The sequence below is a fragment of the Bos taurus genome, chromosome 20 (assembly GCF_002263795.3).
Source record: "Bos taurus isolate L1 Dominette 01449 registration number 42190680 breed Hereford chromosome 20, ARS-UCD2.0, whole genome shotgun sequence".
NCBI lineage: Eukaryota > Metazoa > Chordata > Mammalia > Artiodactyla > Bovidae > Bos > Bos taurus.
Window position 1 is genome coordinate 9,385,729 of NC_037347.1, and position 24,062 is coordinate 9,409,790.

Genomic DNA, 24,062 nt, shown 5'->3' on the forward strand with positions numbered 1-24,062 from the left:
AACATGTGGCAAGCTTACGCCTGGTAAGGAGTCATAGTGCTTGCTTCTGTTTAAGCAGCTTTTGTAGCCAGAGTCAGGCCTCAAAGGACATCAGTTATTTCGTTAACAGAGTGTGAAAGCTGACTTTGAGCTGTTTGTTTAGCCTTGACCCTATCACTCAATCTCATCCCATGGCTTCCATTTTGGTCTCAGGATACAGAAGTCTCGTCCCTCTACTGGCTCCTTATTACTAATGTCTAGTGAGTCATTATGTTCTCTGTGAGACATTTATACCAAAGCATACACATTTCTGAATATATATTCATGTTTTAACCCTGCTATAGTCAGTACTAGTGATTGAAACACAAAATTAGACATAAATGCTCTGCCAGGGAAATACTTACTGCATTTTGAGCCAGACTTGCATTCTTTGTGTTCTGACTTCATAGAAATGTGATTCAGATGTCAGCATTGAATGTGATATGTGTCAGGTTTGGGTATAATGTATTAGTGGCATTACAAAGCCTTGGAGTCTTTTCTGGCTTTTTGTTCTGAGTTGATGTGGACAGAATTCATCAGTATCATATAGGTGTTAATGCTGGCCTTGAGGCTGTTTCTGTCCCATCTCTGATGATCAGGCCCTCCTCAAAGGAGGTTGCCCCAAAATGAAGGAGGTAGGGGAGAGGGGTCAAAACAAAAAAGAAACCTTCTGTTTCATAATTTACTTACTTTCTAAGTCACAGAAATCCCCTCTTACAATAAATTTCGTATATGCTGTCTGGTCTTTATCAACATATATATATATATATATATATATATATATATATAGATTGGCTGATCCCTAATCTCTGAATGTCCTGTGAGTTGAATTTTTCTCTGAAGGAGGCCCCCGCCTAGATTCAGAGGCTTTATCGTACTTTCAGAATGGCCGGTTGTTGGTTGTGGTCTGTAGTGGTTTTTCTTTCCCGTTCTTCCAATTCCAAACCAATTAAGGAAGAAAGACATGGAAGGGGTGGTTACTTCATTGCCCATCGGGCATAATTCCTGGATTCCTACCTGGCTGATTAAAAGTGAAATCAAAAGCCACTCTGCTGATTCACTTACACAGATAATTCTGAGTTTGCTTATTGTTCCATTGTTTTGTACTAAGGGTTCCATGCCATGTGACAAGGTGTTTCTACTGTAAAATTACATAACCATTTCTGGTTTCTGTAATTTAATAAGAGAACTCTTCTCGCGATTTTTTAGGTCCCAGGCTTCCCTCCCTTTCCCTTCTCCAGCCTCCCTCCCCAGTGCTCTCAGGGCCACAGGGTATTTAGTCTCTGCCCCTTTCTGCTCCACAGCTGGGTGTGCTGGACAGGGCACTGAAGGCTCTGACTGCTCCGGCCCAGGAGTCTCCAGAGGAGCAGCCCCAAGAAGGTGAGGAGAGCCCGGCGTCAGAGGAACTGATGGAGCAGCTGGACGTGGAGGAAACCGAGCAGTCCAAGCTTCCCCGATACGTGGAACGGTATGAGGTGAGTCAGGGCAGAGTCGAGGCCCCTCAGCTGTGTGTGAAATGTGCTTCTCTGCCGTGGTGACAGACGAGCAGTCCTGTCATGCATCAGCGTTGCACAGAAGGGCATTGAAAACTGTCATCAAAAATCATACTTTTGTCTCTTTACACAGGAAGTGGTCTGAAACAAATGGAATTTTTATACCCCTTTTTGTACTTGAGCGAATCGGTCACAGTTTTGTTCCCTAAGGCCACATGTCATTACCTACCACTCATCTCTGACGGGTGGGTAATAGCCTTCCTTCCCACAGCAAGCACCTGACTGCAGCCCTGGGTGAAGAGGAGCTGGAGATTGAACCCTCTCGATCTCCAGAAACCCAAGTAGAAACCGCAAAGCCTCATTTGAGTATGATGGAGATGAAATGCAGGTATCCTCTCTTGCTCGGCTTTGTGGCATGTGCTAAGGCCCCTGGAAATGCCCTCTGGGCTCCATGGACAGCATCAGCAGGTTCCCACTGCCGTTTTTCAGGAGCTCTGGCACTTAGGCTGCCGTTAGTAGCCTTCAACTGTGTGTCTCAAAATGCTCTGTGGTTAGAGTCAGGGAGGAAGAGCCATGTTCAGAGTTTAAACCCCTGGCCTCTTCCTTGCTGTGTTTCTCATCTGTCTAGAGCAAAGCAAAAAAACTGTGCTGCCTGAAGGAGAATTCATCATGTGAAGCAGAAAACCTCCCTCCCTCCCCGCTGACCCAAGGTGGTGTCCTTTTGGTCCAGAGGGATATACACTTTGCCAGGCTGCCACATTTAAATCTTTGCAGGAATGGAGCCAGCTTTGGGAAATCTATTTCCGCATGTTCTAAGAAGGATTCTGGTACTTTTGGCTGTTTTTCCCAGTCTTCTCTAAGGTCATTGCTCAACTCCCCTCCAAACTGAAAAAGGAAGGTTAATCAATGTTTTCAGGGTACACAGAGAATTAGCGGCTATGTTAAGAATTTACATACTTGTTGTTTCCTCTTAACTTTGCAGGTTTAGAAAAGCTAAAAAGCAAAAAACTCTGCATAGCCCCATAGGTTATCATTCACCATATTCATATTGCCCACTCCTAAAACTTACAGCCTTTTCCTTGTTTCTTATATCTTTAATTTCAGAAAATAGAGATCTGTGTCTGCATTAAATTCTTAGCCCTTGCTCTTTCACAATCCTTTTTTTTTTTAATTCACAAAAAGAAAAGAGGCCAGTATTTCTTGACTGCTTGCTGTGTGTTAGACACTTTCTTTTCTTCCTGGTGCCTGATTTTTATTAGTCCCAGGTAATCTGGGGTTTATTTTTATATGACTGAACCATCACATGAGGCCTTTGGCTGCTGCTTGAAGCCCATGGACCCTTCCTACCTTTCAGCCCCTGCTGTTAGAGCAGGCCTCATCACATATGCCAGTAAATTGCATTTATTTTGTGGAACATGGGATATGTGGTATATGCTAAATCTGGGGCCATAAGTGGGTCTCTGATCTACATCTTGAGGCACTTAAGTAGATTAGTGGTTTTAGTACTTTACCCCTCCAGAAATATTACAATAGCGACCAAATCGAGCTGCCATTTCAGATGGAGCCATAAGCAGTCAGAATGTCAAGGCTGACCTTTCATGAAGCACAGCACGGGGAGGCTTATAATAGTGAAAGCACTCACGGGAGCTGTTTAGTATGCCATTAGTAAGAAAGCCTTGACATGACTTCCGTCTTTTGAAAGGAAAACTGTTTAGGCAAACATTTATCCCAGTTCTTCTAAAGGAAAAGCTATGGATGGGTTCACTCCATTTTATCAGCTGCTTCTACCATTTTGTTTGCATCTTAGGGTCCTTTTTCATGGGGTTTGCTACTTGGTGAGAAAGGAAATGGAGGTTCTTATACTTTTGCAGTCTTTGTGGTTTGAAACAAATTATACAGAGAATCACAGCATATGGAGTTCCATTTACTGTGTGTGAGTGAAGGGGAAGAAATCACATGTGGGGCATCTTAGCAGAATTGCTGCGCTGAAAGCAAAGAGCAGAAGCTATCGGTGCCTGGATGAGAGGCAGCGTGACAGGCTTCCAGTAAAGTACCTTGTCCTGTGAGCAGAATATGTGCAGATTTTGCAATGACTTAATCTCTTCTCTCTTCCTCTCTCTATTTTTCTTCTTCCTCCCCCTTCCACATCTCCTTGTTTTTGTTTTGTTTTTGCCCTTTGTTCCAACAGGCCTTACATTCTAAGCTGCAGGCTCTGGGCAAAGTTGAATCCGAAAGCCTTCTGACCCTGACCACCCAGCTTGTGAAGGAACAGCTCCCCACCTGTGAAGCAGAGGATATCGCCACCTATGAACAGAAGCTGCAGGAGTGGCATCTGGAGCTGGTAAATCTGATTGAGAGAGAAAAGGAGATGAGAGAGAAGGCCAGGCTCAAGCACGAGGCTCGAAGGGCAGCAAAGGCAGCTGCCTAACCAGACCCCACAGGACCTCCCCAGACCGCCTCAGGATTCGCAGTGACAGCAGCCTCAGTGTCCTCTGTCCACTTTCTCCTGTTCTTAAAGCACACCCCCCTGGTACCGAAGCCACGTTGTTCACACATCAAGCCACATAATCACCCACCCAGACGCCAGGAAGGCTGTGGAACCGCCAAAGTGGCAAGTGGTCAGACCGAAGCCACAGCTAGGTACCCTATCTAAGGGCTCTTGAGGCTTGTCGTGGAGTTCCTGGGAGACAGGTCAATTTTGAGCCTTGAAAGTCCCTGGTACTTAGCAATGGTAGTGGGAGAAGACGTGACTGAAGAACCCAGTCTCAAGCACAAGCTTTTGAAGGTTTCTCTGTCCCCCACTGACTCCGCCTGTGTGCGCTGAGATCTCCCTCCCTGGTCTCCTTAAGTGCAGGCTCTCCTCCTGAGCTTGCCCTTCCCAGACCTGAACTGGGAGAAGTTCAGTACAGGAGCAGGCACAAGACCTTCTGGCTTTCGAATTTCAGAGACCCCAGTGGCATGTAAAAACTCTGGAGGATAGAGCTAGGCCTGGCTCCGCAGCCTCCCTAGCTTGGCTCCCCTCCATGCTGGGGTGACATACAGCTTGTTGTCTCAGCTTCCCATCCAGTAGGTAGAGTGAGTCTTCTGTACACACATACACAGCTTATGAATACACATTTCAGTTAGAGGCTGGAGAAAGTGAGAGGTGGGATGGGGCTTGCAGTGTGTTGGAAATGCGAATGATGATAAAACTGTCAGGAGGTGGAAAGTTCCTCCCTGGGGTTTCCCTATGGAAGGTGTCAGTGCAGCCGTGGCTTGCTATGTAATTTTGCCCTCGTGTGTACTGTATACTTTTATACAGGATTGTGCTCTTTTATCAAGAACCTGTGGAAATAAATGTTCTAGGATCATGTGGTGTATTCTTTGTCTTCACAGTAAGGGAAGGGAGAGGTAGGGGATTTTGAGCTACTATGATTTTGAGCAACATATTTTCAATCTTCCTCTATCAGACTTGGCATTTATGGTAATAAAAACCACCACCACCACAACAAACATCCGTCAAGGAGGCCCTGAGCACCAACTCCAGCAGGCCTGTGAGGGAAGCCCATTTTTGAATGAGAAAACTACTCACTTACAAACTAACTAATATGGGGTCAAGCTCGCTCGTGTTCCCTCCATACATACCTGCAGTCAGCATCCGACACAGGGCCTGAGACTTGCTCAGGTAGAGGATCATGACCTAAAGTCAGTGCTGACATTCCAGTTTACCGGGGGACTTTTTCAGCCACTCCGTTACTTCATCAAGAGGCATGAAGCATCTGGTTGATAACTTCAGCTCGTAGGTTTGCCTCCATTTTCCTTCTTATCTATCCCTGTCCCTGTTGCACTTTACTTCCAATCTACAAGAAACCATGTCCCCGTAGTCAGAGCCAGCCCGCCAGCCTCCTGTCACTGATCCAAGATCTTAGAGCTGGAAGTCCCATCTCCCTTTGATCACGTGACTCCTGCTGAACCAGCTCTTCCTTGTACTTACTTCCTACCTGCAAACCCTTTACGCTGTCACTGATCACCACCTGGATCTCCAAAATTCACACCTTGCTTGCCCTCCCTCCAGTCTGGGTCCCCTGGGTTGGCCATCCCACTGATGCATCTCTATAATTTCTTCTCTTTCCCTTTATCCAGGCCCATTTGCCATGCACAGATCTCTGTCCTTGGAGCCACATGTTACGGGGTTGAATTGTGCGCCCCCCCCCCACCACCACTATTGAAAAATATGTTGAAACCCTGACCCGAGTGCCTTAGAAACTAACCTTAATTAGAAATAGGGTCTTTACAAAGATATTCAAGTTAAAATTATAAAAAGAATTTTGGACAAAAGATAGAAGGAAGGCCGGGTAAAGACTCCCAGGGAGAGGATGGCGACATGAAAGGAGTGGTGCACCCACAAGCCGAGGATGACAGGCCAACGCCAGAAGCCGGAAGCGGCGAGGAAGGCTCGTGTTCCGGAGCTGTCAGAGCGGGGCCCTAGCGTCACGTTGCTGTTGGACTTCAAGCCCCCAGTACTGTTCTGTTAAGTCACTCAGTCTTTAGTCTTTTGTTACAACAGCCACAGGAGACTGACACACACTGTTTGTTTTCTGTCTGCTTCTGACCTACTGAGTTTGGTATACAAAGTTGTGAAATCAACCTGACTGGTTTCTCTACAGGTTTACAGATGTCCTCTCAGCTCAGTAGTCTTTTCATTTCTCTTACTAACTCTCATTTTTACCTCAATAGCTTTTCAACTGGGTCTGCTTAAACCCCAGACCCTTGCCCCACCAGAACTGTGAGCAGATGTTCTTGCCTCCTACTTTATCAAGAAGACATAGGTCACACAGTACAACCTCACAGCTCCCTTATTTCCGCAAGTCTACAGTCTTATCCAGGATTTCCTTCCCTTCCAAAAACTAAAAAGCCATTATCCTGCCATCAGTCAAAGCTACCACCCTGTCATTCTCCTTCCTTTTGTCTTCAGACTTCTTAAAAGGGTATCTCCACTTCCTGGTTCATTGCAGGCTCATCAGACCCTGAGGATTTGGCTTTCATTCTGCTGCATCTTAGCTGCAGTGATCCTCTGCCGTCGGCTCTGTTTAGCACCCCTGACCTTCCCTATAGAGGCTTGGTGACTATAGCGGGCAGTCTGTCTCTGTTCTGACATGGCTTTCCCACACAAGTGTTTGTGGCACATGCTGTGTGCTGGGCATCATAAGTGAGAGCCATGGAGTCTTCACAGATGAGTCAGCATTGGACTCTACCCTCAGATAACTTATATTCTAACAGAGGAGGCCAGCACAGAGGCCCTATCATGCTTGATGGATGATGGTGGTTAGTTTACTGAGCAAAAGTGCCTTTTGATGTATCTTGGATCTTCTGCTTGACATAATAAGGGAGAGGTTGAAAAAGCCCTGCCCTTGATAGACTAGTAAGTATCATTAGAAACACAGAGTGCTGTGGGTGTTCACAGGAAGAGCACTTCAAGCCCAGAGTTGGGAAAGCTCTAATGAAGGGAAATCACCATCATCTGCCTTGTGCTTTGATGAGTCACATAGGTCTGGCTCATGCTGTCCTGGGGCAGATATGGTCCTCATCTGCCCTGTGGAGTCATGTAAAATAGATGTTCAACAGAAGTTAGTTTAAACTGGACTGAAATGAACAGCCCACAACTACCCTGCACCTCCCTACCATCCCCACAAGCAAAAATAAGAAAAAATACAAGAGAAAGGCAGATTGTTTGAGTAAGAAGAAACAATAATGAGGTACAGATACCTTCGTCTCCTCTCCTTGGGGATGTGTTGCCTTGACTCCAAACTGCATTTTGTCTTCATCACTCCTGGCTGGCTGTGGATATCAGATATGCATATAGGAAAGTTGTCGATTTTCAGTTCAGTCGCACAGTCGTCCGACTTTTTGCCACCTCATGGACTACAGTACACCAGGCTTCCCTGTCCATCACCAACTCCTGGAGCTTGCTCAAATGTATGTCCATCAAGTCGGTGATGCCATCCAACCATCTCATCCTCTGTCGTCCCCTTCTGCCACCTTCAATCTTTCCCAGCATCAGGGTCTTTTCTAGTGAGTCAGTTCTTCACATCAGGTGGCCAAAGTCTTAGAGTTTCAGCTTTGGCATCAGTCATTCCAATGAATATTCAGGACTGATTTCCTTTAGAATGGATTGGTTGGATCTCCTTGAGGTCCAAGGGACTCTTTTAAAGAGTCTTCCAACACCACAGTTCAAAAGCATCAATTCTTCTGAGCTCAGCTTTCTTTATAGTCCAACTCTCACATCCATACATGACTACTGGAAGAACCATAGCCTCGACTAGACCTTTCTTGGAAAAGTAATGTCTCTGCTTTTTAATATGCTATGTAGGTTGGTCATAGCTTTTCTTCCAAGAAGCAAACATCTTTTATTTTCATGGCTGCACTAACCATCTGCAGTGATTTTGGAGCCCGAAAAAATTAAGTCTGTCACTGTTTCCATTGTTTCCCCATCTGTTTTCCATGAAGTGATGGGACTGGATGCCATGATCTTAGTTTTTTCTGAATGTTGAGTTTTAAGCCAAATTTTTCACTCTCTTCTTTCACTTTTATCAAGAGGCTCTTTAGTTCTTCTTGGCTTTCTGCCTTAAGGGTGGTGTCATCTGCATATCTGAGGTTATTGATATTTCTCCCAGCAATCTTGATTCCAGCTTTTGCTTCATCCATCCCAGCATGTTGCATGATGTACTCTGCATATGTTAAATAAGCAAGGCTTTGACATACTTCTTTCCCAATTTGGAACCACTCTGTTGTTCCATGTGCATGCCTAACTGTTGCTTCTTGACCTGCATACAGATTTCTCAGGATGCAGGTAAGGTGGTCTGGTATTCCCATCTCTTGAACTTTCCACAGTTTGTTGTGATCCACACAGTCAAAGGCTTTGGCGTAATCAGTAAAGCAGAAGTAGATGTTTTTCTGGAACTCTCTTTTCCAATGATCCAGTGGATGTTGGCAGTTTGATCTCTGGTCCCTCTGCCTTTTCTAAAACCAGCTTGAACATCTGAAGTTGTCAGTTCATGTATTGTTGAAGCCTGGCTTGGAGAATTTTGAGCATTACTTTGCTAGTGTGTGAGGTGAGTATGATTGTGCGGTAGTTTGAAGATTCTTTGGCATTGCCTTTCTTTGGGATTGGAATGAAAACTGACCTTTTCCAGTCCTGGAAACTCAGCAGTGGCTACTGCTGAGTTTTCCAGATTTGCTGGGGACATTGAGTGCAACACTTTCACAGCATCATCTTTTAGGATTTGAAATAGCTCAACTGGAATTCCATCACCTCCACTAGCTTTGTTCATAGTGATGCTTCGTAAGGCCCACTTGGCTTCGCATTCCAGGATGTCTGGCTCTAGGTGAGTGATCACATCATCGTGATTATCTGGGTCATTAAGATCTTTTTTGTGTAGTTCTTCTGTGTATTGTTGCCACCTCTTAATATCTTCTGCTTCTGTTAGGTCCATATCATTTCTGTCCTGTATTGTGCCCATCTTTGTATGAAATGTTCCCTTAATATCTCTAATTTTCTTGAAGAGATCTCTAGTCTTTCCCATTCTGATGTTTTCCTCTATTTCTTTGCATTGATCACTGAGGAGGGCTTTCTTATCTCTCCTTACTATTCTTTGGAACTCTGCATTCAAATGGGTGTATCTTGTCAATTTTACAAATAATCAAACTAGTTTATCAAAGTTATTCTTTCACTCTGAATGAAATATTGGTAGCATATTACTGACTCTAGGAACACTATACTGCTAAACTTCTTACAGCGCACAGGGCAGCCACCATAACAAGAACTGTCCAGTCCACAATGTCAGTAATGTCCAGTTTACAAACCCTGCCGTAAGGTATGCAACCTGGGCATCCACAGGAATTTTTGCAGTAACATTGATGAGACCCAAGAATAATGTTTGTGTAAATGGTTCATTTACAAATGATGTTTCTTAGGCTAGAAAAATCATTATTTGTCTCTTGTCTAACTGTATATGATTATAAAATATGCAGTGTCAGAGGGTGGGGCCATTATCCCTTCAGATAAAAGTCCGTATGCTACTGCTAAGTCACTTCAGTCGTGTCCAACTCTGTGCAACCCCATAGACGTCCGCCCACCAGGCCCTCCCGTCCCTGGGATTCTCCAGGCAAGAACACAAGTGGGTTGCCACTTCCTTCTCCAATGCATGAAAGTGAAAAGTGAAAGTGAAGTCGCTCAGTCGTGTCCGACTCTTCACGACCCCACGGACTGCAGCCTTCCAGGCTCCTCCATCCATGGGATTTTCGAGGCAAGAGTACTGGAGTGGGGTGCCATTGCCTTCTCCAAAAGTCCGTATGGGCAAGGATAAATGGTAATTTACAATGTCATGGTAGTTTTGGGTGTACAGCAAAGTGATTCAGTTTTATATTTATATGTATATTTTTCATTATTAATTCATTATAAGATACTGAATATAGTTCTCTGTACTATACAGTGGGACCTTGTTGTTTATTTTATACATAGTAATTTGTATCTGCTAATCCCAAACTCCTAATTTATCCCCCTACCTCTTTTCCCTTTGGTAACCATCAGTTTGTTTGCTATGTCTGTGCGTCTGTTTCTGTTTTGCTAGTAAGTTCACTTGTATCATATTTAAGATTCCACATAAAGATCCCACACATAAGTGATACCGTGCAGTACTTGTCGTCCTCTGACTTACTTAACATGACAATCTCTGTGTCCATCCGTGTTGCTGTAGATGGCGTTATTTCATTCTCTGTTAAGGCTGAGCAGTATTCTGCGGTGTGTATGCTTACCCCATCTTTATCCATTCATCTGTCAGTGGACATGTAGGTTGCTTCCATGTCTTGGCTGTTGTAGGTACTGCTGTGAACATTGGGGTACATATATCTTTTTGAATTTGACTTTTCCTGGTTATATGTCCAGGAGTGGGATTGCTGGGATAATAGGGTAACTTTAGTTTTTTAAGGAGCCTCCACCCTATTCTCCATAGTGGCTACACCAATTTACATCCCCACCAACAGTATAGGAAGGTTCCTTTTTCTCCACAACCCCTCCAGCATTTATTTTGTAGACATTCTGATGGTGGCCATTCTGAGTGGTGTGAGATGATACCTCACTATAGTTTTTATTTTCATTTCTCTAATTAGTGATGTTGAACATCTTTTCATGTGCTTATTGGCCATCTGTATTGGAGAAATGTCTCTTCAGGACTTCTGCCCATTTTTTTATTGGGTTGTTTGGATTTTTGTTATTGAGCTGTACAAACTGTTGTATATTGGAAATTAATTCCTTGTTGGTTGCATCATGTGTGAATGTTTTCTCCCAGCCCTTAGGTTGTCTGTGCTTTATATGATTTTGTTTTCTGGGTTCTGTACCTGGAACTAGGAGCCTTGAGTTCCATGAAGCTGCTTCCTCTCCGGAGTCAGCAGAACCTGACACCATTGCCGCCAGTTGCGTGGCTGAGAGGGGGATGAGTTTGGAAATGGGTTCAAGCAAGCTTTGGTTTCAGTGAATCATAAAATGTGGTGTGATTTTCTTTTAATTCAGAGGTTGTTAATAACCTTCAAAGATGAAATTTCAAACTGAAAATGATGTTTTGAATCTTACTTTAGAAAACATGGAGAAAAGTGCTTTTCAGCAAGCAAAGTGATGTTAGGAAAATCACCTTTTATTCCAAATAACAGCTTCTTCATTTAATAATAACCTTTTCTTCCCCCATTGATTTGGCCTTTTCGCTTACATTGCAGGCTGCCCTGAGGATGTTATTACCTGTATGGTAACAAGGAAGTCCAGACTAAGGATGGTAACAATACCCCCTGAGATTGTGGCATTTATTACTGGGATCTTGGTTTAAAATAAAACTCTTAGGTTGTGTATTTATTATGCATAAACGTGAGAATTCCAGACCTGAGCTGGACATGTTTAGAAAGTGGTTTATCCTTAGAAAAAGCATCTGAAAATAAATTCCATTATGGGCTTTAAGTAGATCGAGGACTTAGGGGAAGGTTTATAAAGGATTTATAAAAGGGACACTATATCCTCTGATATACCCAGGGGTAAGAGAACTTGCTTTGTGTTTTGGTTTCCAGGATGCTTCATCTCTGCAGAGTTCAACATTTCAATTCTTAAAATGCTGAGGCTAATGTGCCTAAGATTGTGTGTGGAGTAAGCAAGAATGCTCGTCTCCTCAGTCTGCTGGACCACTCTCGGGTGTCAGTGTCTCCAGGCTCCGAGTCACAAGCAGTCCTGTACCCATCTCGATTACACAAATTGTACTTAATAACTCTTTGTGGATGCCTGTTCATACCTAATTAAATCCTCTCTAATCCTTATATAATCCTGCATGGCAGAGATTATCACCCTCATTTTGCAAAGGAGGAAACTGACTAATATGACTTGCCTAGGGCCACACAATTAACGAGTGGCAAGGACAGTGTTTGAATGCAAGTTTGTCTAATTCCAAACCCCTTTCATACAACCACCCCATATAATCACTGCGCTGAGCTGAAACTAAGTGTCTTCTTTCATTCAGTCATTCAGCAAATATCTATTGAACATCTAGTATGTGTCGGGAATGGCTAAAGTAGTCACTGAGGATATGGAAGGGAACAAAACAGACTAAGATCCCTTCCCTTGTGTTTCTAGTCTATGGAAGGAGATAGACAATGAGTGTATATGCCATGTGGTGACACAGAGAAAGCAAGGAAGAGGGAAGGAGAGTTCAGGTTAAGTGGCAGAGCTTGCAGGCTAATGTAGAGTGGTGAGGGAAGGCCTTTTTGAGAAGATGACATTTGAAAAGAGACCCATGCAGATGAGGTTGAGGATCTTGGAGTCTGCTGGGCAAAAGCATAGTAGACAAAGACACCAGTACTAAGACCCTGGTGAGAAGCGTGCCCAGAGTGCATGAGGAAGAGCAAGGCCCGTATGGCTGGAGCAGACTGTGGAAGTGGGGAAGCCAAGGGAGATGAGGCCAGGGAGACCAGGGGTAAATGAAGGGATGGGTGGTGAAGGCCTGCTGCCTGCTAGTAAGGACCTTGGCTTTTACTCCAAGATGAAAACCACAAAAATTTGAAGGTTTTGTGCACTGGATGGCATGATATAACCTAGCATTATTAGAGGATTGCTCTACTCTAGGTGCAATGAAAAGCATAAGCTTGGAGGCCAAAAATAGGAAACAGGAGACCAGTCATCCAGGGGAGAAATGACTGGCCTGAACAAGGGTAGCAACAGTGAATGTGAGAAGGGGTTAGATTGGAAGTGTCTTGAAGGCAGAGCCCACAGAATTTCTAACGGGTCAAGATTTTTGACTTGAGCAACTGGAACGAAGTGTGTGCCATTTCCTGAGGTGGTAAAGCCTAGGAGGAGAAGCAGTTTGGGGAGACTGGGAATTTATTTGGGAGTATGTTAAATTTGATTTGGGATATTTTAAAGACCCTACTGGACATCAGAATGGAGCTGTTTAATTAGCAGCTGTATGTATGAGTTTAGAGATCAGAGAAGTACAGACTAGAGATAGAAATTATAAAAGCCATCAGTTGACACAAAGCATTGAAATCCATGAGACTGCATTTAAAAGTAGCGTGCATGATAGGTTTGAGTGGGGCATACTCGAAGCTGTGAAACAGAACTGTGCCTGTTTTTCACGCCTTATGATGATGCGCCACCATCTGTGAAACATTGCTGGTAACCCCCAGAGAATTAGCCAAAACTGCTTACATGGTTGGCGGGTAAAAGAACCCACCTACAACGCAGGAGACATAAGAGACAGAGGTTCGATCCCTGGGTGGGGAAGATCCCCTGGAGGAGGAAATGGCAACCCACTTCGGTATTCTTGCCTGAAAAATCCCATGGACAGAGAAACCTGGTGGGCTACAGTCCAAAGGGCTACATAGTCAGACACGGCTGAGGGATTCAGCAGCAGCAGCTCATATTAAAGGAATTGACTGACCAAAACTCTGCCTGTGTGGCTCCAGTGAACTGCCAAGAGGTACAGTATAAGCTCAAAGAGGAAATGGTGGAATCCAGGATTACTCAAGAGACCAAGAATTCATGAGTCAAGAGTGTGTTGAAAGATGACTGATTATAAGGACAGAGAAGCATCTAGAATGAGCAATACATTTTTAGAGAGAAAGAAAATGTAGTCTTAGTACTGTAACAGAACTTTGTTAATTTGCCTGCAAAATAGGAGAACAGCAACTGAAGAAAAGCTCCCTTCAAGGTACGATAGAACAGGACCAGCTGGCCTGGTGGGGGCGGAGGGGCGGCATAGAAACACATGGAGGGGTTCAGGTTGGGTGGCCAGCACTGGGGGCTCTCTGGGAGGGAGGGGTCTCTTGGAGCTCAGGACTTCCTGTGCATAAACCAGGGCAGTCCTGGGCAAACTGGGTTGCTTGGTCACTCTTAAGTTCAGGCCAGAAAGACTTCCTGGAACCCAGTCGTTTGGCAGTAGAATAGAAAACTTATCTTTGCTTAATCTGACAGATGTAATTAAAATCTCTTGGTCATGATTTCCCACCCTGAGCGTTCACATGCTTAACCTTTTAACTTCTGGAGGGATTTCAGAATGCCTTCTGGCATACAGCAACTTCTACCCATCTACCAGCCTCATGACTTGGAGGCACAGTATAAGATTATAAGGAGTATTTGTGACAAATGAACATCATTATGACTCCAGACAGGCTGCAGTGGGCTTTTGAGGCCAAAGGACCATCTCTGAAGACAGACAGGACTAAGTATTGGCATGTCACTCTGTGGGCATGTCTTCTGTGGAGGGAGTTGAGGTGTTGGGGCCTCCCATCCTGCATCCTGCCATTCTGGGCAGTCTGTGCTTCCCAACATGCCCTGAGCCTTCCTCTGAGCAGTTGGGCCTGGAATTTGCTTTGTCTAAAACACTGATACACGTGCACCTGGCCTCAGTTTAGCCTCACATCTGCTGGTTTTCCTACAGTCACCTACACTCATCCTTGGATTTGGGGAGTCCCTGTCACTGAGACCAGTTAGGGAAGGACTTTATGTTTTGCTCACCTTTAAACAAACCCCACATTCTTCCCACCGCTGGGTATGGAGTAAAGGTATAATAACCACTGAATGATTAAAGGGAGTCCTTCCTTTTTATTATTATTTATCATCACGTTTCCCAAACAATTTCTAGTTCCAAGGTGTGAACCTAATTCACAGCATATTATGTTATACAGGGTTTATTCTGTAACTGAACAACAAGCGAAGATACAGTGACAGAGTGTGATGGCTTTGTAGAGCTCCAGAAAGTCAGCCCTTCGAGGAATCATCCAGTTTGACCATCTTGTCAAATCTTCTCATTTTTTACAGGTAAAGAAAGAAATTCAGGACGGATTAAGTGACTGAGGTCACACAGCCAGGTATGGCAAACCTAGGAATAAGAACTTGGTTTGGGGGTTTATATTATAATTTAGTAGGAAACCCTCTCAATATCCTCCTTCAGCTACACTGCTCTATTTACTTTTTCTTTGTGAGCAATAATTTTAACTCTCTCTGATCTTCCAGTTTCTGTCCCCAAGGTCCTCTCGGGCTTAGCTATAAAAGATAACAGCAGTTGTTGGAGAAGGCAGTGGCACCCCACTTTAGTACTCTTGCCTGGAAAATCCCATGGACGGAGGAGCCTGGTGGGCTGTAGTTCATGGGGTCGATAAGAGTCAGACACGACTGAGTGACTTCACTCACTTTTCACTTTCACGCACTGGAGAAGGAAATGGCAACCCACTCCAGTGTTCTTGCCTGGAGAATCCCAGGGACAGGGGAGCCTGGTGGGCTGCTGACTATGGGGTCAGAGTTGGACACGACTGAAGTGACTTAGCAACAGCAGTTGTAAAAATAGTAGCAGGGCCCTCTCAGAAGTTTACCAAAAACCAGGGAACCCACTCTGCAAAGAATATAATCACCCTCGTAAAAGAACCCCCGACAAACGCACACCTCTGTGGGCAGCAGATCCCAACTCTCCGACGCGCCCAACAGCAATACACAACCAAAGACAGCACAGCACACACACCCACTTTTGTATTTTTATTGTGGAACTGATTCTTTTTTCTTTTACATCAAATATCCTCAATGGAAGAGGGGATATTGCACACAAATATCATAAAAGCACTACGTATTACTTTCACTGGAAACTAATTTTCTACATTAGATATGACTGGATAGGATAGAAGTGATGCAGGATTATAAGACGTAATACCATACACAGCTGCGGACCGACACAAACACCATTCAGGACGAGAGAGAGGAGTGGGAGGTGCTTCTCGGCAGGGCCCAGGCCCCACCCTCCCGGGGGAAGGGCCGTAGGGCCTTCTGCTGGGCAGCCTGGTCTTAAGGCCCCATCTCAATGGCTCCTTTTTTGGGGGGAGCGCCAAATGAGTACAGAGAAGCTGTTTATTTTTCCCTTCCTTTTCAGTTTTTCATGCTGCCTTTTAAAATGAATAAAGTCACAGATTTTTTTTTTTCCATAGTAAATAGTTTTAATACCAGGTGAATAACCTAATCGCCTTCAAAGAAGTGCTCATCCCTAGGCTGCTTTTGGTGTGTTGTTCAGTTGGTTAAATGATAAAAAAGCTTTACAGTTCCTTTCAAATGGAAACAGGATCGTTTCTTCTAAATCTGAAGTGCAAAAAAAAGTTATTAATCTAACTCACCATATCATTACTGAGCAAGAACCTCCTGTGACAGGTGACTAAAGAGGCAAGAAAAGCAATTTCAGAATTGCAGAACAGCTCCTGAGAGCTGAAATTTGGTAACAAGGAAAATGGGAAGTGGTAAAATTTCCATTAGCAAATGATTAAACCTTATTAAATGAGTATTGGAAAGCTCCTAAACTGTGTAAGCTATTGGAGACACTTAAAACATTCATATACACTGGGGAAACCATTCACTATGATATGTAAGGTTAAAAAAAATTTTTTTTTGAACTCCATGGGAAATGGCATATAAGGGTTGGGGGAGGGGTGAAGGGGAAGGTCAGTCATTGTATCCAGTCCCACCACAAGACTGAGAAAAGCATGCACAAGGATTGGGTTTTGAGAAATGGGATAGAATTAGTTAAAATTGAAAATGGAGGATCATCTCTAACATTTAGTCTCTGTAGAATTTTAAGAATACTACCAAAAAGGTCATGATCATGAGTGCTATATCTCGATGGAATCCCATCATTTAAACAGAATGTAAATTCCTTCCACTCAAATATTCAATCTATACAATTGGATTACATAATCAGTATGAATAAAGCTCCTAGAAGTCTGTGTCAATCTTTAGCTCTCACCATGAATGTACATGGTACATTGTGATGGCTGTTTCTAAACTAATTGTGTATTTATGGAACTAGCAAAATTAGGTTAGTCACACAGGTAGGAAAGGTGTCTGGAAGGACAGGAGCAACCTATAATGTAAATATTGGTTTTCCTGTGATATTTGGGCTCTGTGGTCATCACTGAGAATAATGGATGGAGAAAGGTACTTATCTATTTAAAGAGCCAGCTGATCAGTGACAGCTTTTGTGTATTTTTTCCACTAAATTCCAAAGCAAAAAAAGAAAGAAAGAAAAAAAGTGGGATAGAATGGTTATATTTGAAGACTGGCTATAATTCTCCTAAAATGTTTGGTTTTTTTCTTAAAGCAAAATTATGTACATGGTAAATTAATGTGGGAAATTGGAAAACAATTCCATCTTCTATCAAAGAAAAATCAACCAGAGGTCTGAATTTGGCAAGAAGGCTGGAAGTCTCTTTCTCTTCCAATGAATTCTGTGAACCAACTTAACAACTAGTTATTAAGAATTATCTTGAGTATCGTAGGTTGGCTCTTAAAACACCTTTGAAGTAGATGAGTTTATACTCATTGAAATCCATTTTTGTCAATGAGTTTCCTATCATGTGTTCACTTTTTGTACCCTTAATGCATTGTTCTTAAGGACTTCCAAGAAACAGGGTAATAAATAAAAGCTGCATTTCTAGAGAAGCCTAAAAAAAATAGATTAATTTTTTTAAAAAATTAAACATTTGAAAAATGTAATTCACAGCATTAAGTAGACTGCATTAGGTCCTCAGTGAAGGGACCCAGAAGAAGCATTGTTTAAACCCTCATAGTAGTTAGCAGTGCAAAACACACACTTATCAGACAAAAATAAACTAAAATGTTAATTCTGAAATAAATAACTACATAGGAAATAAAACGAGGTGATTGTTGACTACTCCGTAGGTCTTAAGAGTCTGCAGGAGACACAAGGCGACAGAGCCCAGAACAGCTGTCACCAAAAAGTTTGCCACATCTGAACACTGGGTGCGCTGATCTGCAACTTGAAACTTGACGTCAGTTTTAATCATGAACTGGCTTCCCAGGTTCACAGTTCAGTGATAACAATGATGAACATGATCTCTGAACTCTACATAATAAACCATAGGAGCTGGAAATTCATTTGCTTTCAATGAATTTTTTTTTCCCAGAAAAGAAAATCCCAAAGCAAATTTTTGCTAGGATCCTTTGAACTTGTCTTGGTTCTTTTACCTCATGGTTGAAGATCTTGAAAGAAGTATGCAGGATACCACTGGGTGATGTACTTGTAAAGGCCTAGAAAAGTTTAGCCATTCTCCCCCACTCTCAAATAGCACATACCCAGATTTTTGTTATGGGACTCAAGGGGTGGGAGGTATTACTATTCCTGGTAGGATGGACTTTTAATAAATATTACTGCAATATCAGACTTCAGTTTTCACCAGAACTTCAAAAAACACTACTCATTTTTTTGTCTTACAAAACACTTAAAAAAAAAAAAGGACTGTCACTTGAAAATTTTCTGTGCATTTTCCTGTAAATGAAAACATCTGTTAAAAAGTTCATCTATGAAAAGTTCCCACATATCTTAAAAAAAAAAATTCTTCTGTACACTTGTTCCCATAATTATGCTGAAATTAATGGAAAATTAAAAAAAAAAAAAAAGCCACTGTAAGACAAAGGAAGCTAAATACTGTACACTTGCTGAGAACCTCTTCCACCATTAAGATTCATTGTTTTCCCAGTTCTGATCATAGAAGCCATTTTAGTCTTGAACTTGCAGTAGTAAAGAAGCTAAGACAGGCTCAACTTGTTTGGCTGAGGGGCCTGAGGTGGTATTCAACACAATGCTCAGCATCAGACTGTTGCACCAATCAGGTAAGCTCCAAGTACCCCTCCCACATGCACACACATGCTCCTGTAACTGGAGTATCTATAATCCTACACGGATGTTTTATAAACTTGCTGTCTCACATTAAAAAATAAGTGCATCAAGTATCTTTGTACATTCAAGTCACTTCCTAAGGCAAATTGTCTACCTATGTACTCCCAACTGCTTTGGTATTTGCTTGTTAATTGGGGTGGACTTGGGTGTCTCCGCATGCAGGTTAATTGACTCAGAGTGGACTAGCTGTGTGCACAGATGCTGGGAACATGCCTTAGATCAATCTACTTGTGTGTTTGAAGAGTCTGAGAGTTCTGAATGGGGTTCAAACCACTTGTATGTCCAGTCTACACTCCCTACACTATGTCAGTGTGCAGCCTTCAAACTGAAGGAGCTTAATTAAGGCGTGAAAAATCTCACATGCCCTCATAACAAGTGTTGTTCTTTTCTGTTTTCTTCCAGCCAACTTGTTTTAGGAAATTAAGACCCTTTTTGATGACTCAGACTGACACAAGTTACAAACTTTGCAGACAACAGAATAGACAGAAAATGCAGACGTGACTGTTGGTTATTTTCTCCTCCCTGCCCCACCCCGCTCTCTTTCTCTCTGGTATCTCACCAGCACTCTTTACCATTACATCTCCTTCTCTTGCATTCTTTTTTCCTTCTCATTCTCTCTCTCTCTCTCTCTCTGTCCTGTGTTCCCTCTCTTGTGCACGCGCACTCTCTCTCTCTCTCTTTCTCTCTAAGACAAATGCCTCTACCTTAGCAGAAGTCAGTTGGGTTTGCTAGTGCATGGTTTCCAAATGTTCAGCAGAGATGAACTGGGGTAGGTAATTTTGCAGTAACTTGAACCCTAGTGTGGGAAGACTGCTACTTCCCTTAGCAATCAGCAAAAACTGAGAAATATTAGTGACTTGTATCACCATGACACAGTATAGTGTTTGGCAGGTAACAGTTCAGCGACTTATTTAGATGAATTGACTTTTTTTTTAGAAAAGGTGGTTTCAAATCGAAGAATTTCTGGAAACAAAGTTCAAATCCTGTGGTGCGGCTGACCTTGGTTGTTACAGTTCGATCTTGCATGCAGGGAAGGATTCATCTTGCATAACCACTGTGCTGCTGCTTGCTAAAACCATGATGTTGAGGTCCTGCTGTTTCTCATGGGTCTCCTGGTACCATTCCCTCATCACTTCTGAGTCATGAGTCGGGATCAGGGTCACCTGCAGGGAGAGAGAAAACAGCTGCTGAAGAGCAGAACCAGAAATGGGGTGGGGAAAAATAGAACAGCAGTAAGGTATTAATTAGACCATTAGAAAAAGAAAGGGAAAGAGAAAAATATTCTATTGTCCTTAGAAAATCCATAGGACTTTCCAACTTACATTTTCTAGGAACCAGAATAAAGCTGCTAAAAAATTAGTTTTTCTGGGGCAGTTGAAGACTAGAACCAAAAGCAAGTCATGACTAGCCAGTTAGTTCATCTATATCAGTTTTCAATTCTTTAGCATTATGAGAAGTTCTTCAGTTAAGGTGGAATTTCTTGTATTTTCTTTAACACAACTGATGTTTTACATTAAAGATATTGCATATTTAAAACAAAGGGGCTTTAGTTATTAATGCAGCCGAAAACCTTCTAATTGCATGTTAACTAACATTTCATCATGAGAGCAAAGATTTATGTCTTTGTGTGTGTGTTTGGGGACAGAGGAGTGGGGTGGGTAAGTGATTACTAGCTTAAATTCTACCTAGTATTCAGTAAGAGGCCACTGAGTGCATTAGATTTCATATAATGAAATAACCAGGATTTCTATTTAACGTTATGCAAATACAGTTTACTAGATCACTATACAAAACCGTAAGTAAAACTTAGATAAAATCCATAACTGAAATAATGAGTGGTTTGTGGCTCATTACGATGTTTGGGTGTTGGGAGTGTCCTGCTGAGGACCATTTTCAGCAGTGCTCCTGCAGAATCTCATGTGGACAGCTGATTTTCTAAATGGCCATATCTCTAGCTTTTGTCTACTTGGGAAAGACAAGTAAAGGCTAATCTTTATCCATCTCACATGGAAATATGACACTTGGTTACGCTGGTTAATTTTCTTGGTATATGAACGGTGTGTAATCTTGGGCCCACTCTGCAGATTATACTTTAGGGTGGTAAAGTGGCCTTCCTCCAAGTCCATGGTGGCTGGTGGCGCGAATGCTTTTAGACCAGCTTGTGTGTGTGAAATCCACTTTGTCCAAGTGCAGCAGGCCCTGTGGGCACCTCATGGGGATCCACGGTGGTGCCTCATTAAACACGATCCCTTCCTGCTGCCTCTGGACACAGCTCCACGTGTTGTGCAAACACCGTCCTGGAACTCTTACCTGCATGTTGCTGCCCCACTGGGCTTTCCCTTCCAGCAAGGCATCCAAGACAGCCCGGCTGGGCTCCTCAGCAGCAGGGTCGTTCCCACTCACCACGTAGTAGGACGATCTCACTCTCTTGAAAAATTCAACGTCGACATTCTTACTATTGCTATGGTTGGGAATATAGCATAGGTCCAGGTACACAGGGGGGCCTGGGGGCACAGCTGAGGGCTTGGACGTCTTGGTGGTTCCTGGCCCTTTGTAAACAAATAAAAACAAAGAGAAGGCCAGGGTCACAAAAATGCAAAGAGACTCATCTGTCCAGCAGACCTTCCCTACTTATTCCCCAGAAGGCGCTCTGGGACATGGGAGTGGGTGTTGGCACTCCCCTCTCTCACAGAGGGCATTTGACACTGGCAGTCTGAGACAGCATCACTTGACTGTTTACCATCTCAGGAGAAATGAAGAATGGGGCGTTTCCCTTAAACACATTAGCAATTAAGACGAGTTGCCAAGGCTTTCCCCAAAGATAGAACTAGACGCTAACACTCCTAAAAGAGCTGCTAGTGTGTCTTTTAATTTGAAATGTGATCTAAGAAATAGATTTTAAAGGACAAAGGAAAGCATCTGCATTTGGTAAAGCATAGTTAAGCCATCTTAGTAATTCATGTTAGGATTTCATTTAAAAGCAGTTTGGCCCACAGCTGAATATTATCCCCTCACATTTGATCTAGCCAGTAGTCAGATCTTAATGTCATATGATCTCCAAGACCCTCAGCACCTCAGCCTCATGCATAAACTGATGAAAACACTGTATTCTCTCCTTAGGACAGTCCTCTAAATGGTAGACGTCTCTCCTTAGACAAGACTAGATACCAAACTTTAGCAACAGGAAGGTTCAGAAAGACTCTGCTTTCTCTAGCCAATCAGAACATACCGGACTGAGATAAGGGGTAGGTATGTCACAGCCAAAATTCCCCCCAAGTCAGAAAGCCTGGGCAAAATGAAGGTTCAGATTAATCTCAGTTTCTGGCTACCTTGTTTCTAGAATTGGCTTTCTGATTTGTTCTAATCAGAAGGTTGAAACATTAACAGAACTAGCATTGTAAGGCAGTGGTTCTTCCTCCTGGCCACATGATTAGAATCACTTAGCATGCTTAATACAGATGCCCTGGCTTCAATGGCTATGGTAAGGCTTCACTGACCAGGGTACCATCACTTTTTAAAAGCATCCCAGCCAATGCTAATGTGTATCTGGTTTGAGACCACTGCTGTGAAACCACTTAAAATACTAGCAAGATCCCCTAAATTTAATTCTCTTGCCTTTCTCCATGGGATGTATAGAGACTGCCATCCCACAGTCAAAATCAGCTATGAACTGGTTTATTTTTATTTTGGAGGGCAGGGGGTAGTAAGAATCAGCCAAACTGGTATTTGGATAAACTGAATCATTTCATGAATAGATTAACCAGCCATTATAATGAACCTAAGCTAAAAGTCCTAAACATATTCATGTGTAAATCTCCCAAAGAATTCTGACTTGTAGCAGAGGTTTGTGAGTTACAGATCATCTAATATTTTTAAATGCCTGCAGTTTCCACTTGCACCTTGAATCACTCCCGTTGACACCAAATGAACATTGCTCATAGAAGCCCAAACTGATAGAACCACTGGAAGTTGACCCAGGTTTGTTTTAAAATTAATTAATAGTGCAGTTTTGTCTTTTAAAAAAATCTGTTGGGAAAGCATCCTCAATGTAAATTCAAATTAACTCACTTTCCCTCAAAATTATCTTTAAATGACCAAAAAAAAAAAAAGTGATAAAATCAATTGTGTGGGCTATAGTGTAAGTTTCATGAGTTTGGCAGCAAATTTCAGTTGGGTTTTTATCTGTTTGAATTGATTTCATGTTTTCTCCTAAGTGCATGGTCACTGTTAAGTCCTTTAGATCAAGATTTATTATCTGGTGGCTCTATACAAATTCTAAGCATGAACAAATTCAGTTTGTTTTCTATGTGCAAATAAAAAGAGGAAATCTGATATGAGTCTTGAAATTGCTGCTTCACGTTGCCTAAAAGTAAAAACTTGTACCTGTAACTAGTACTTCCTAAAGTACTAAATACTGAATTTTTCCATAATAAATCAAGAAAGTGTTGCTTATTTTTTGCTTTACATGTTTGTGAACTGTGATCTAAAACCTTCAAGTAACTATGTAAAGCAAATAAAATATATGAATTCAAATCCCTGTGATTGTTTTGAAGCAACAAAATGAAGCTGGATCATCAGAAACCCAGATTCATCAAAAACCCAGATCACTGCCGAGAACTTGATAAGTCTAAGAACATGAAGTCAGGGATGCTTGCTCTTGCCAAGCTGAATTTCGACCTAAAACAAGATGTTGAGTCTGTATTAGTGAGGCAGTGTGGTCAGAATGGAATAAGTAGAGTCTTGGATGCTCTTTTCTCAATCTGTACTGGGTACCCAGTGGTCAGCTGACCTCACTGGTTGATTAACCAGAGCACTGCCTTGAATGAAGATGCATCTCCAGCCAGGTGATTTTTTTAATTTAAAAAATGTTATCATTTTAATTAAAATATTTTTACTTTTAAAAATGGAACCTAAACCTTGGACCTATGATGTTTATTCCAGGCTTGCCTTGGAACTCTAGTTCTCCCTAGGCCTGCGGGAGCTCCTGGCTCATGGCACCTCAGCTTGATTCTGGGGCCAGCATGGTTGAAGCCAGTGTCAACAGAATCTTCCCGAGGAGCCTGAAACACACATCTTTGGTTCTGAAGATTCAGACAAGGCTGCAGTTTTGCAAAAGGGAGCAAACCCAGGGGCCGCATCTGGGAAATCAGAGCTGCCCTGGGCTATATGCTGAGCTCCCTGCAAGGCCTATGGGCTACACTGGGTGGGGCTCCCTACCTTGTGGCAAAAGAAAATGGTGAAAGGAAGGAAGGGCACTAAGCTGTGCTCTCTCACCTCCCCAGTACAAAGTCAGGGGGAAAGGCAGAGGCTG

The 24,062-nt window shown here is 42.8% G+C and overlaps 2 protein-coding genes across 6 annotated transcripts in view; one reads left to right on the forward strand and one right to left on the reverse strand.

The window, feature by feature from the left end:
• MRPS27 (mitochondrial ribosomal protein S27) overlaps positions 1–4,861 on the forward strand; it is a 103,966-nt gene extending 99,105 nt beyond the window's left edge. For all 4 annotated transcript variants that reach the window (XM_010816684.4, XM_010816685.4, XM_005221407.5 and 1 more), the window contains 2 exon segments: positions 1,323–1,493; positions 3,700–4,861. In XM_010816684.4, the coding sequence (XP_010814986.1) occupies positions 1,323–1,493; positions 3,700–3,939 (411 nt within the window). In that variant the 3' untranslated portion in view covers positions 3,940–4,861.
• A 10,673-nt stretch (positions 4,862–15,534) lies between these two features.
• MAP1B (microtubule associated protein 1B) overlaps positions 15,535–24,062 on the reverse strand; it is a 93,108-nt gene continuing 84,580 nt past the window's right edge. The window contains exons 6-7 of one of the 2 annotated variants that reach the window (NM_001206119.3): positions 21,062–21,300; positions 15,535–19,914 (exon numbers count right to left, since the gene is read on the reverse strand). In NM_001206119.3, coding sequence (NP_001193048.2) covers positions 19,759–19,914; positions 21,062–21,300 — 395 coding nt within the window. In that variant the 3' untranslated portion in view covers positions 15,535–19,758. The remainder of the gene's footprint in view (positions 19,915–21,061; positions 21,301–24,062) is intronic. The other variant, XM_005221406.5, reaches the window with a different exon arrangement.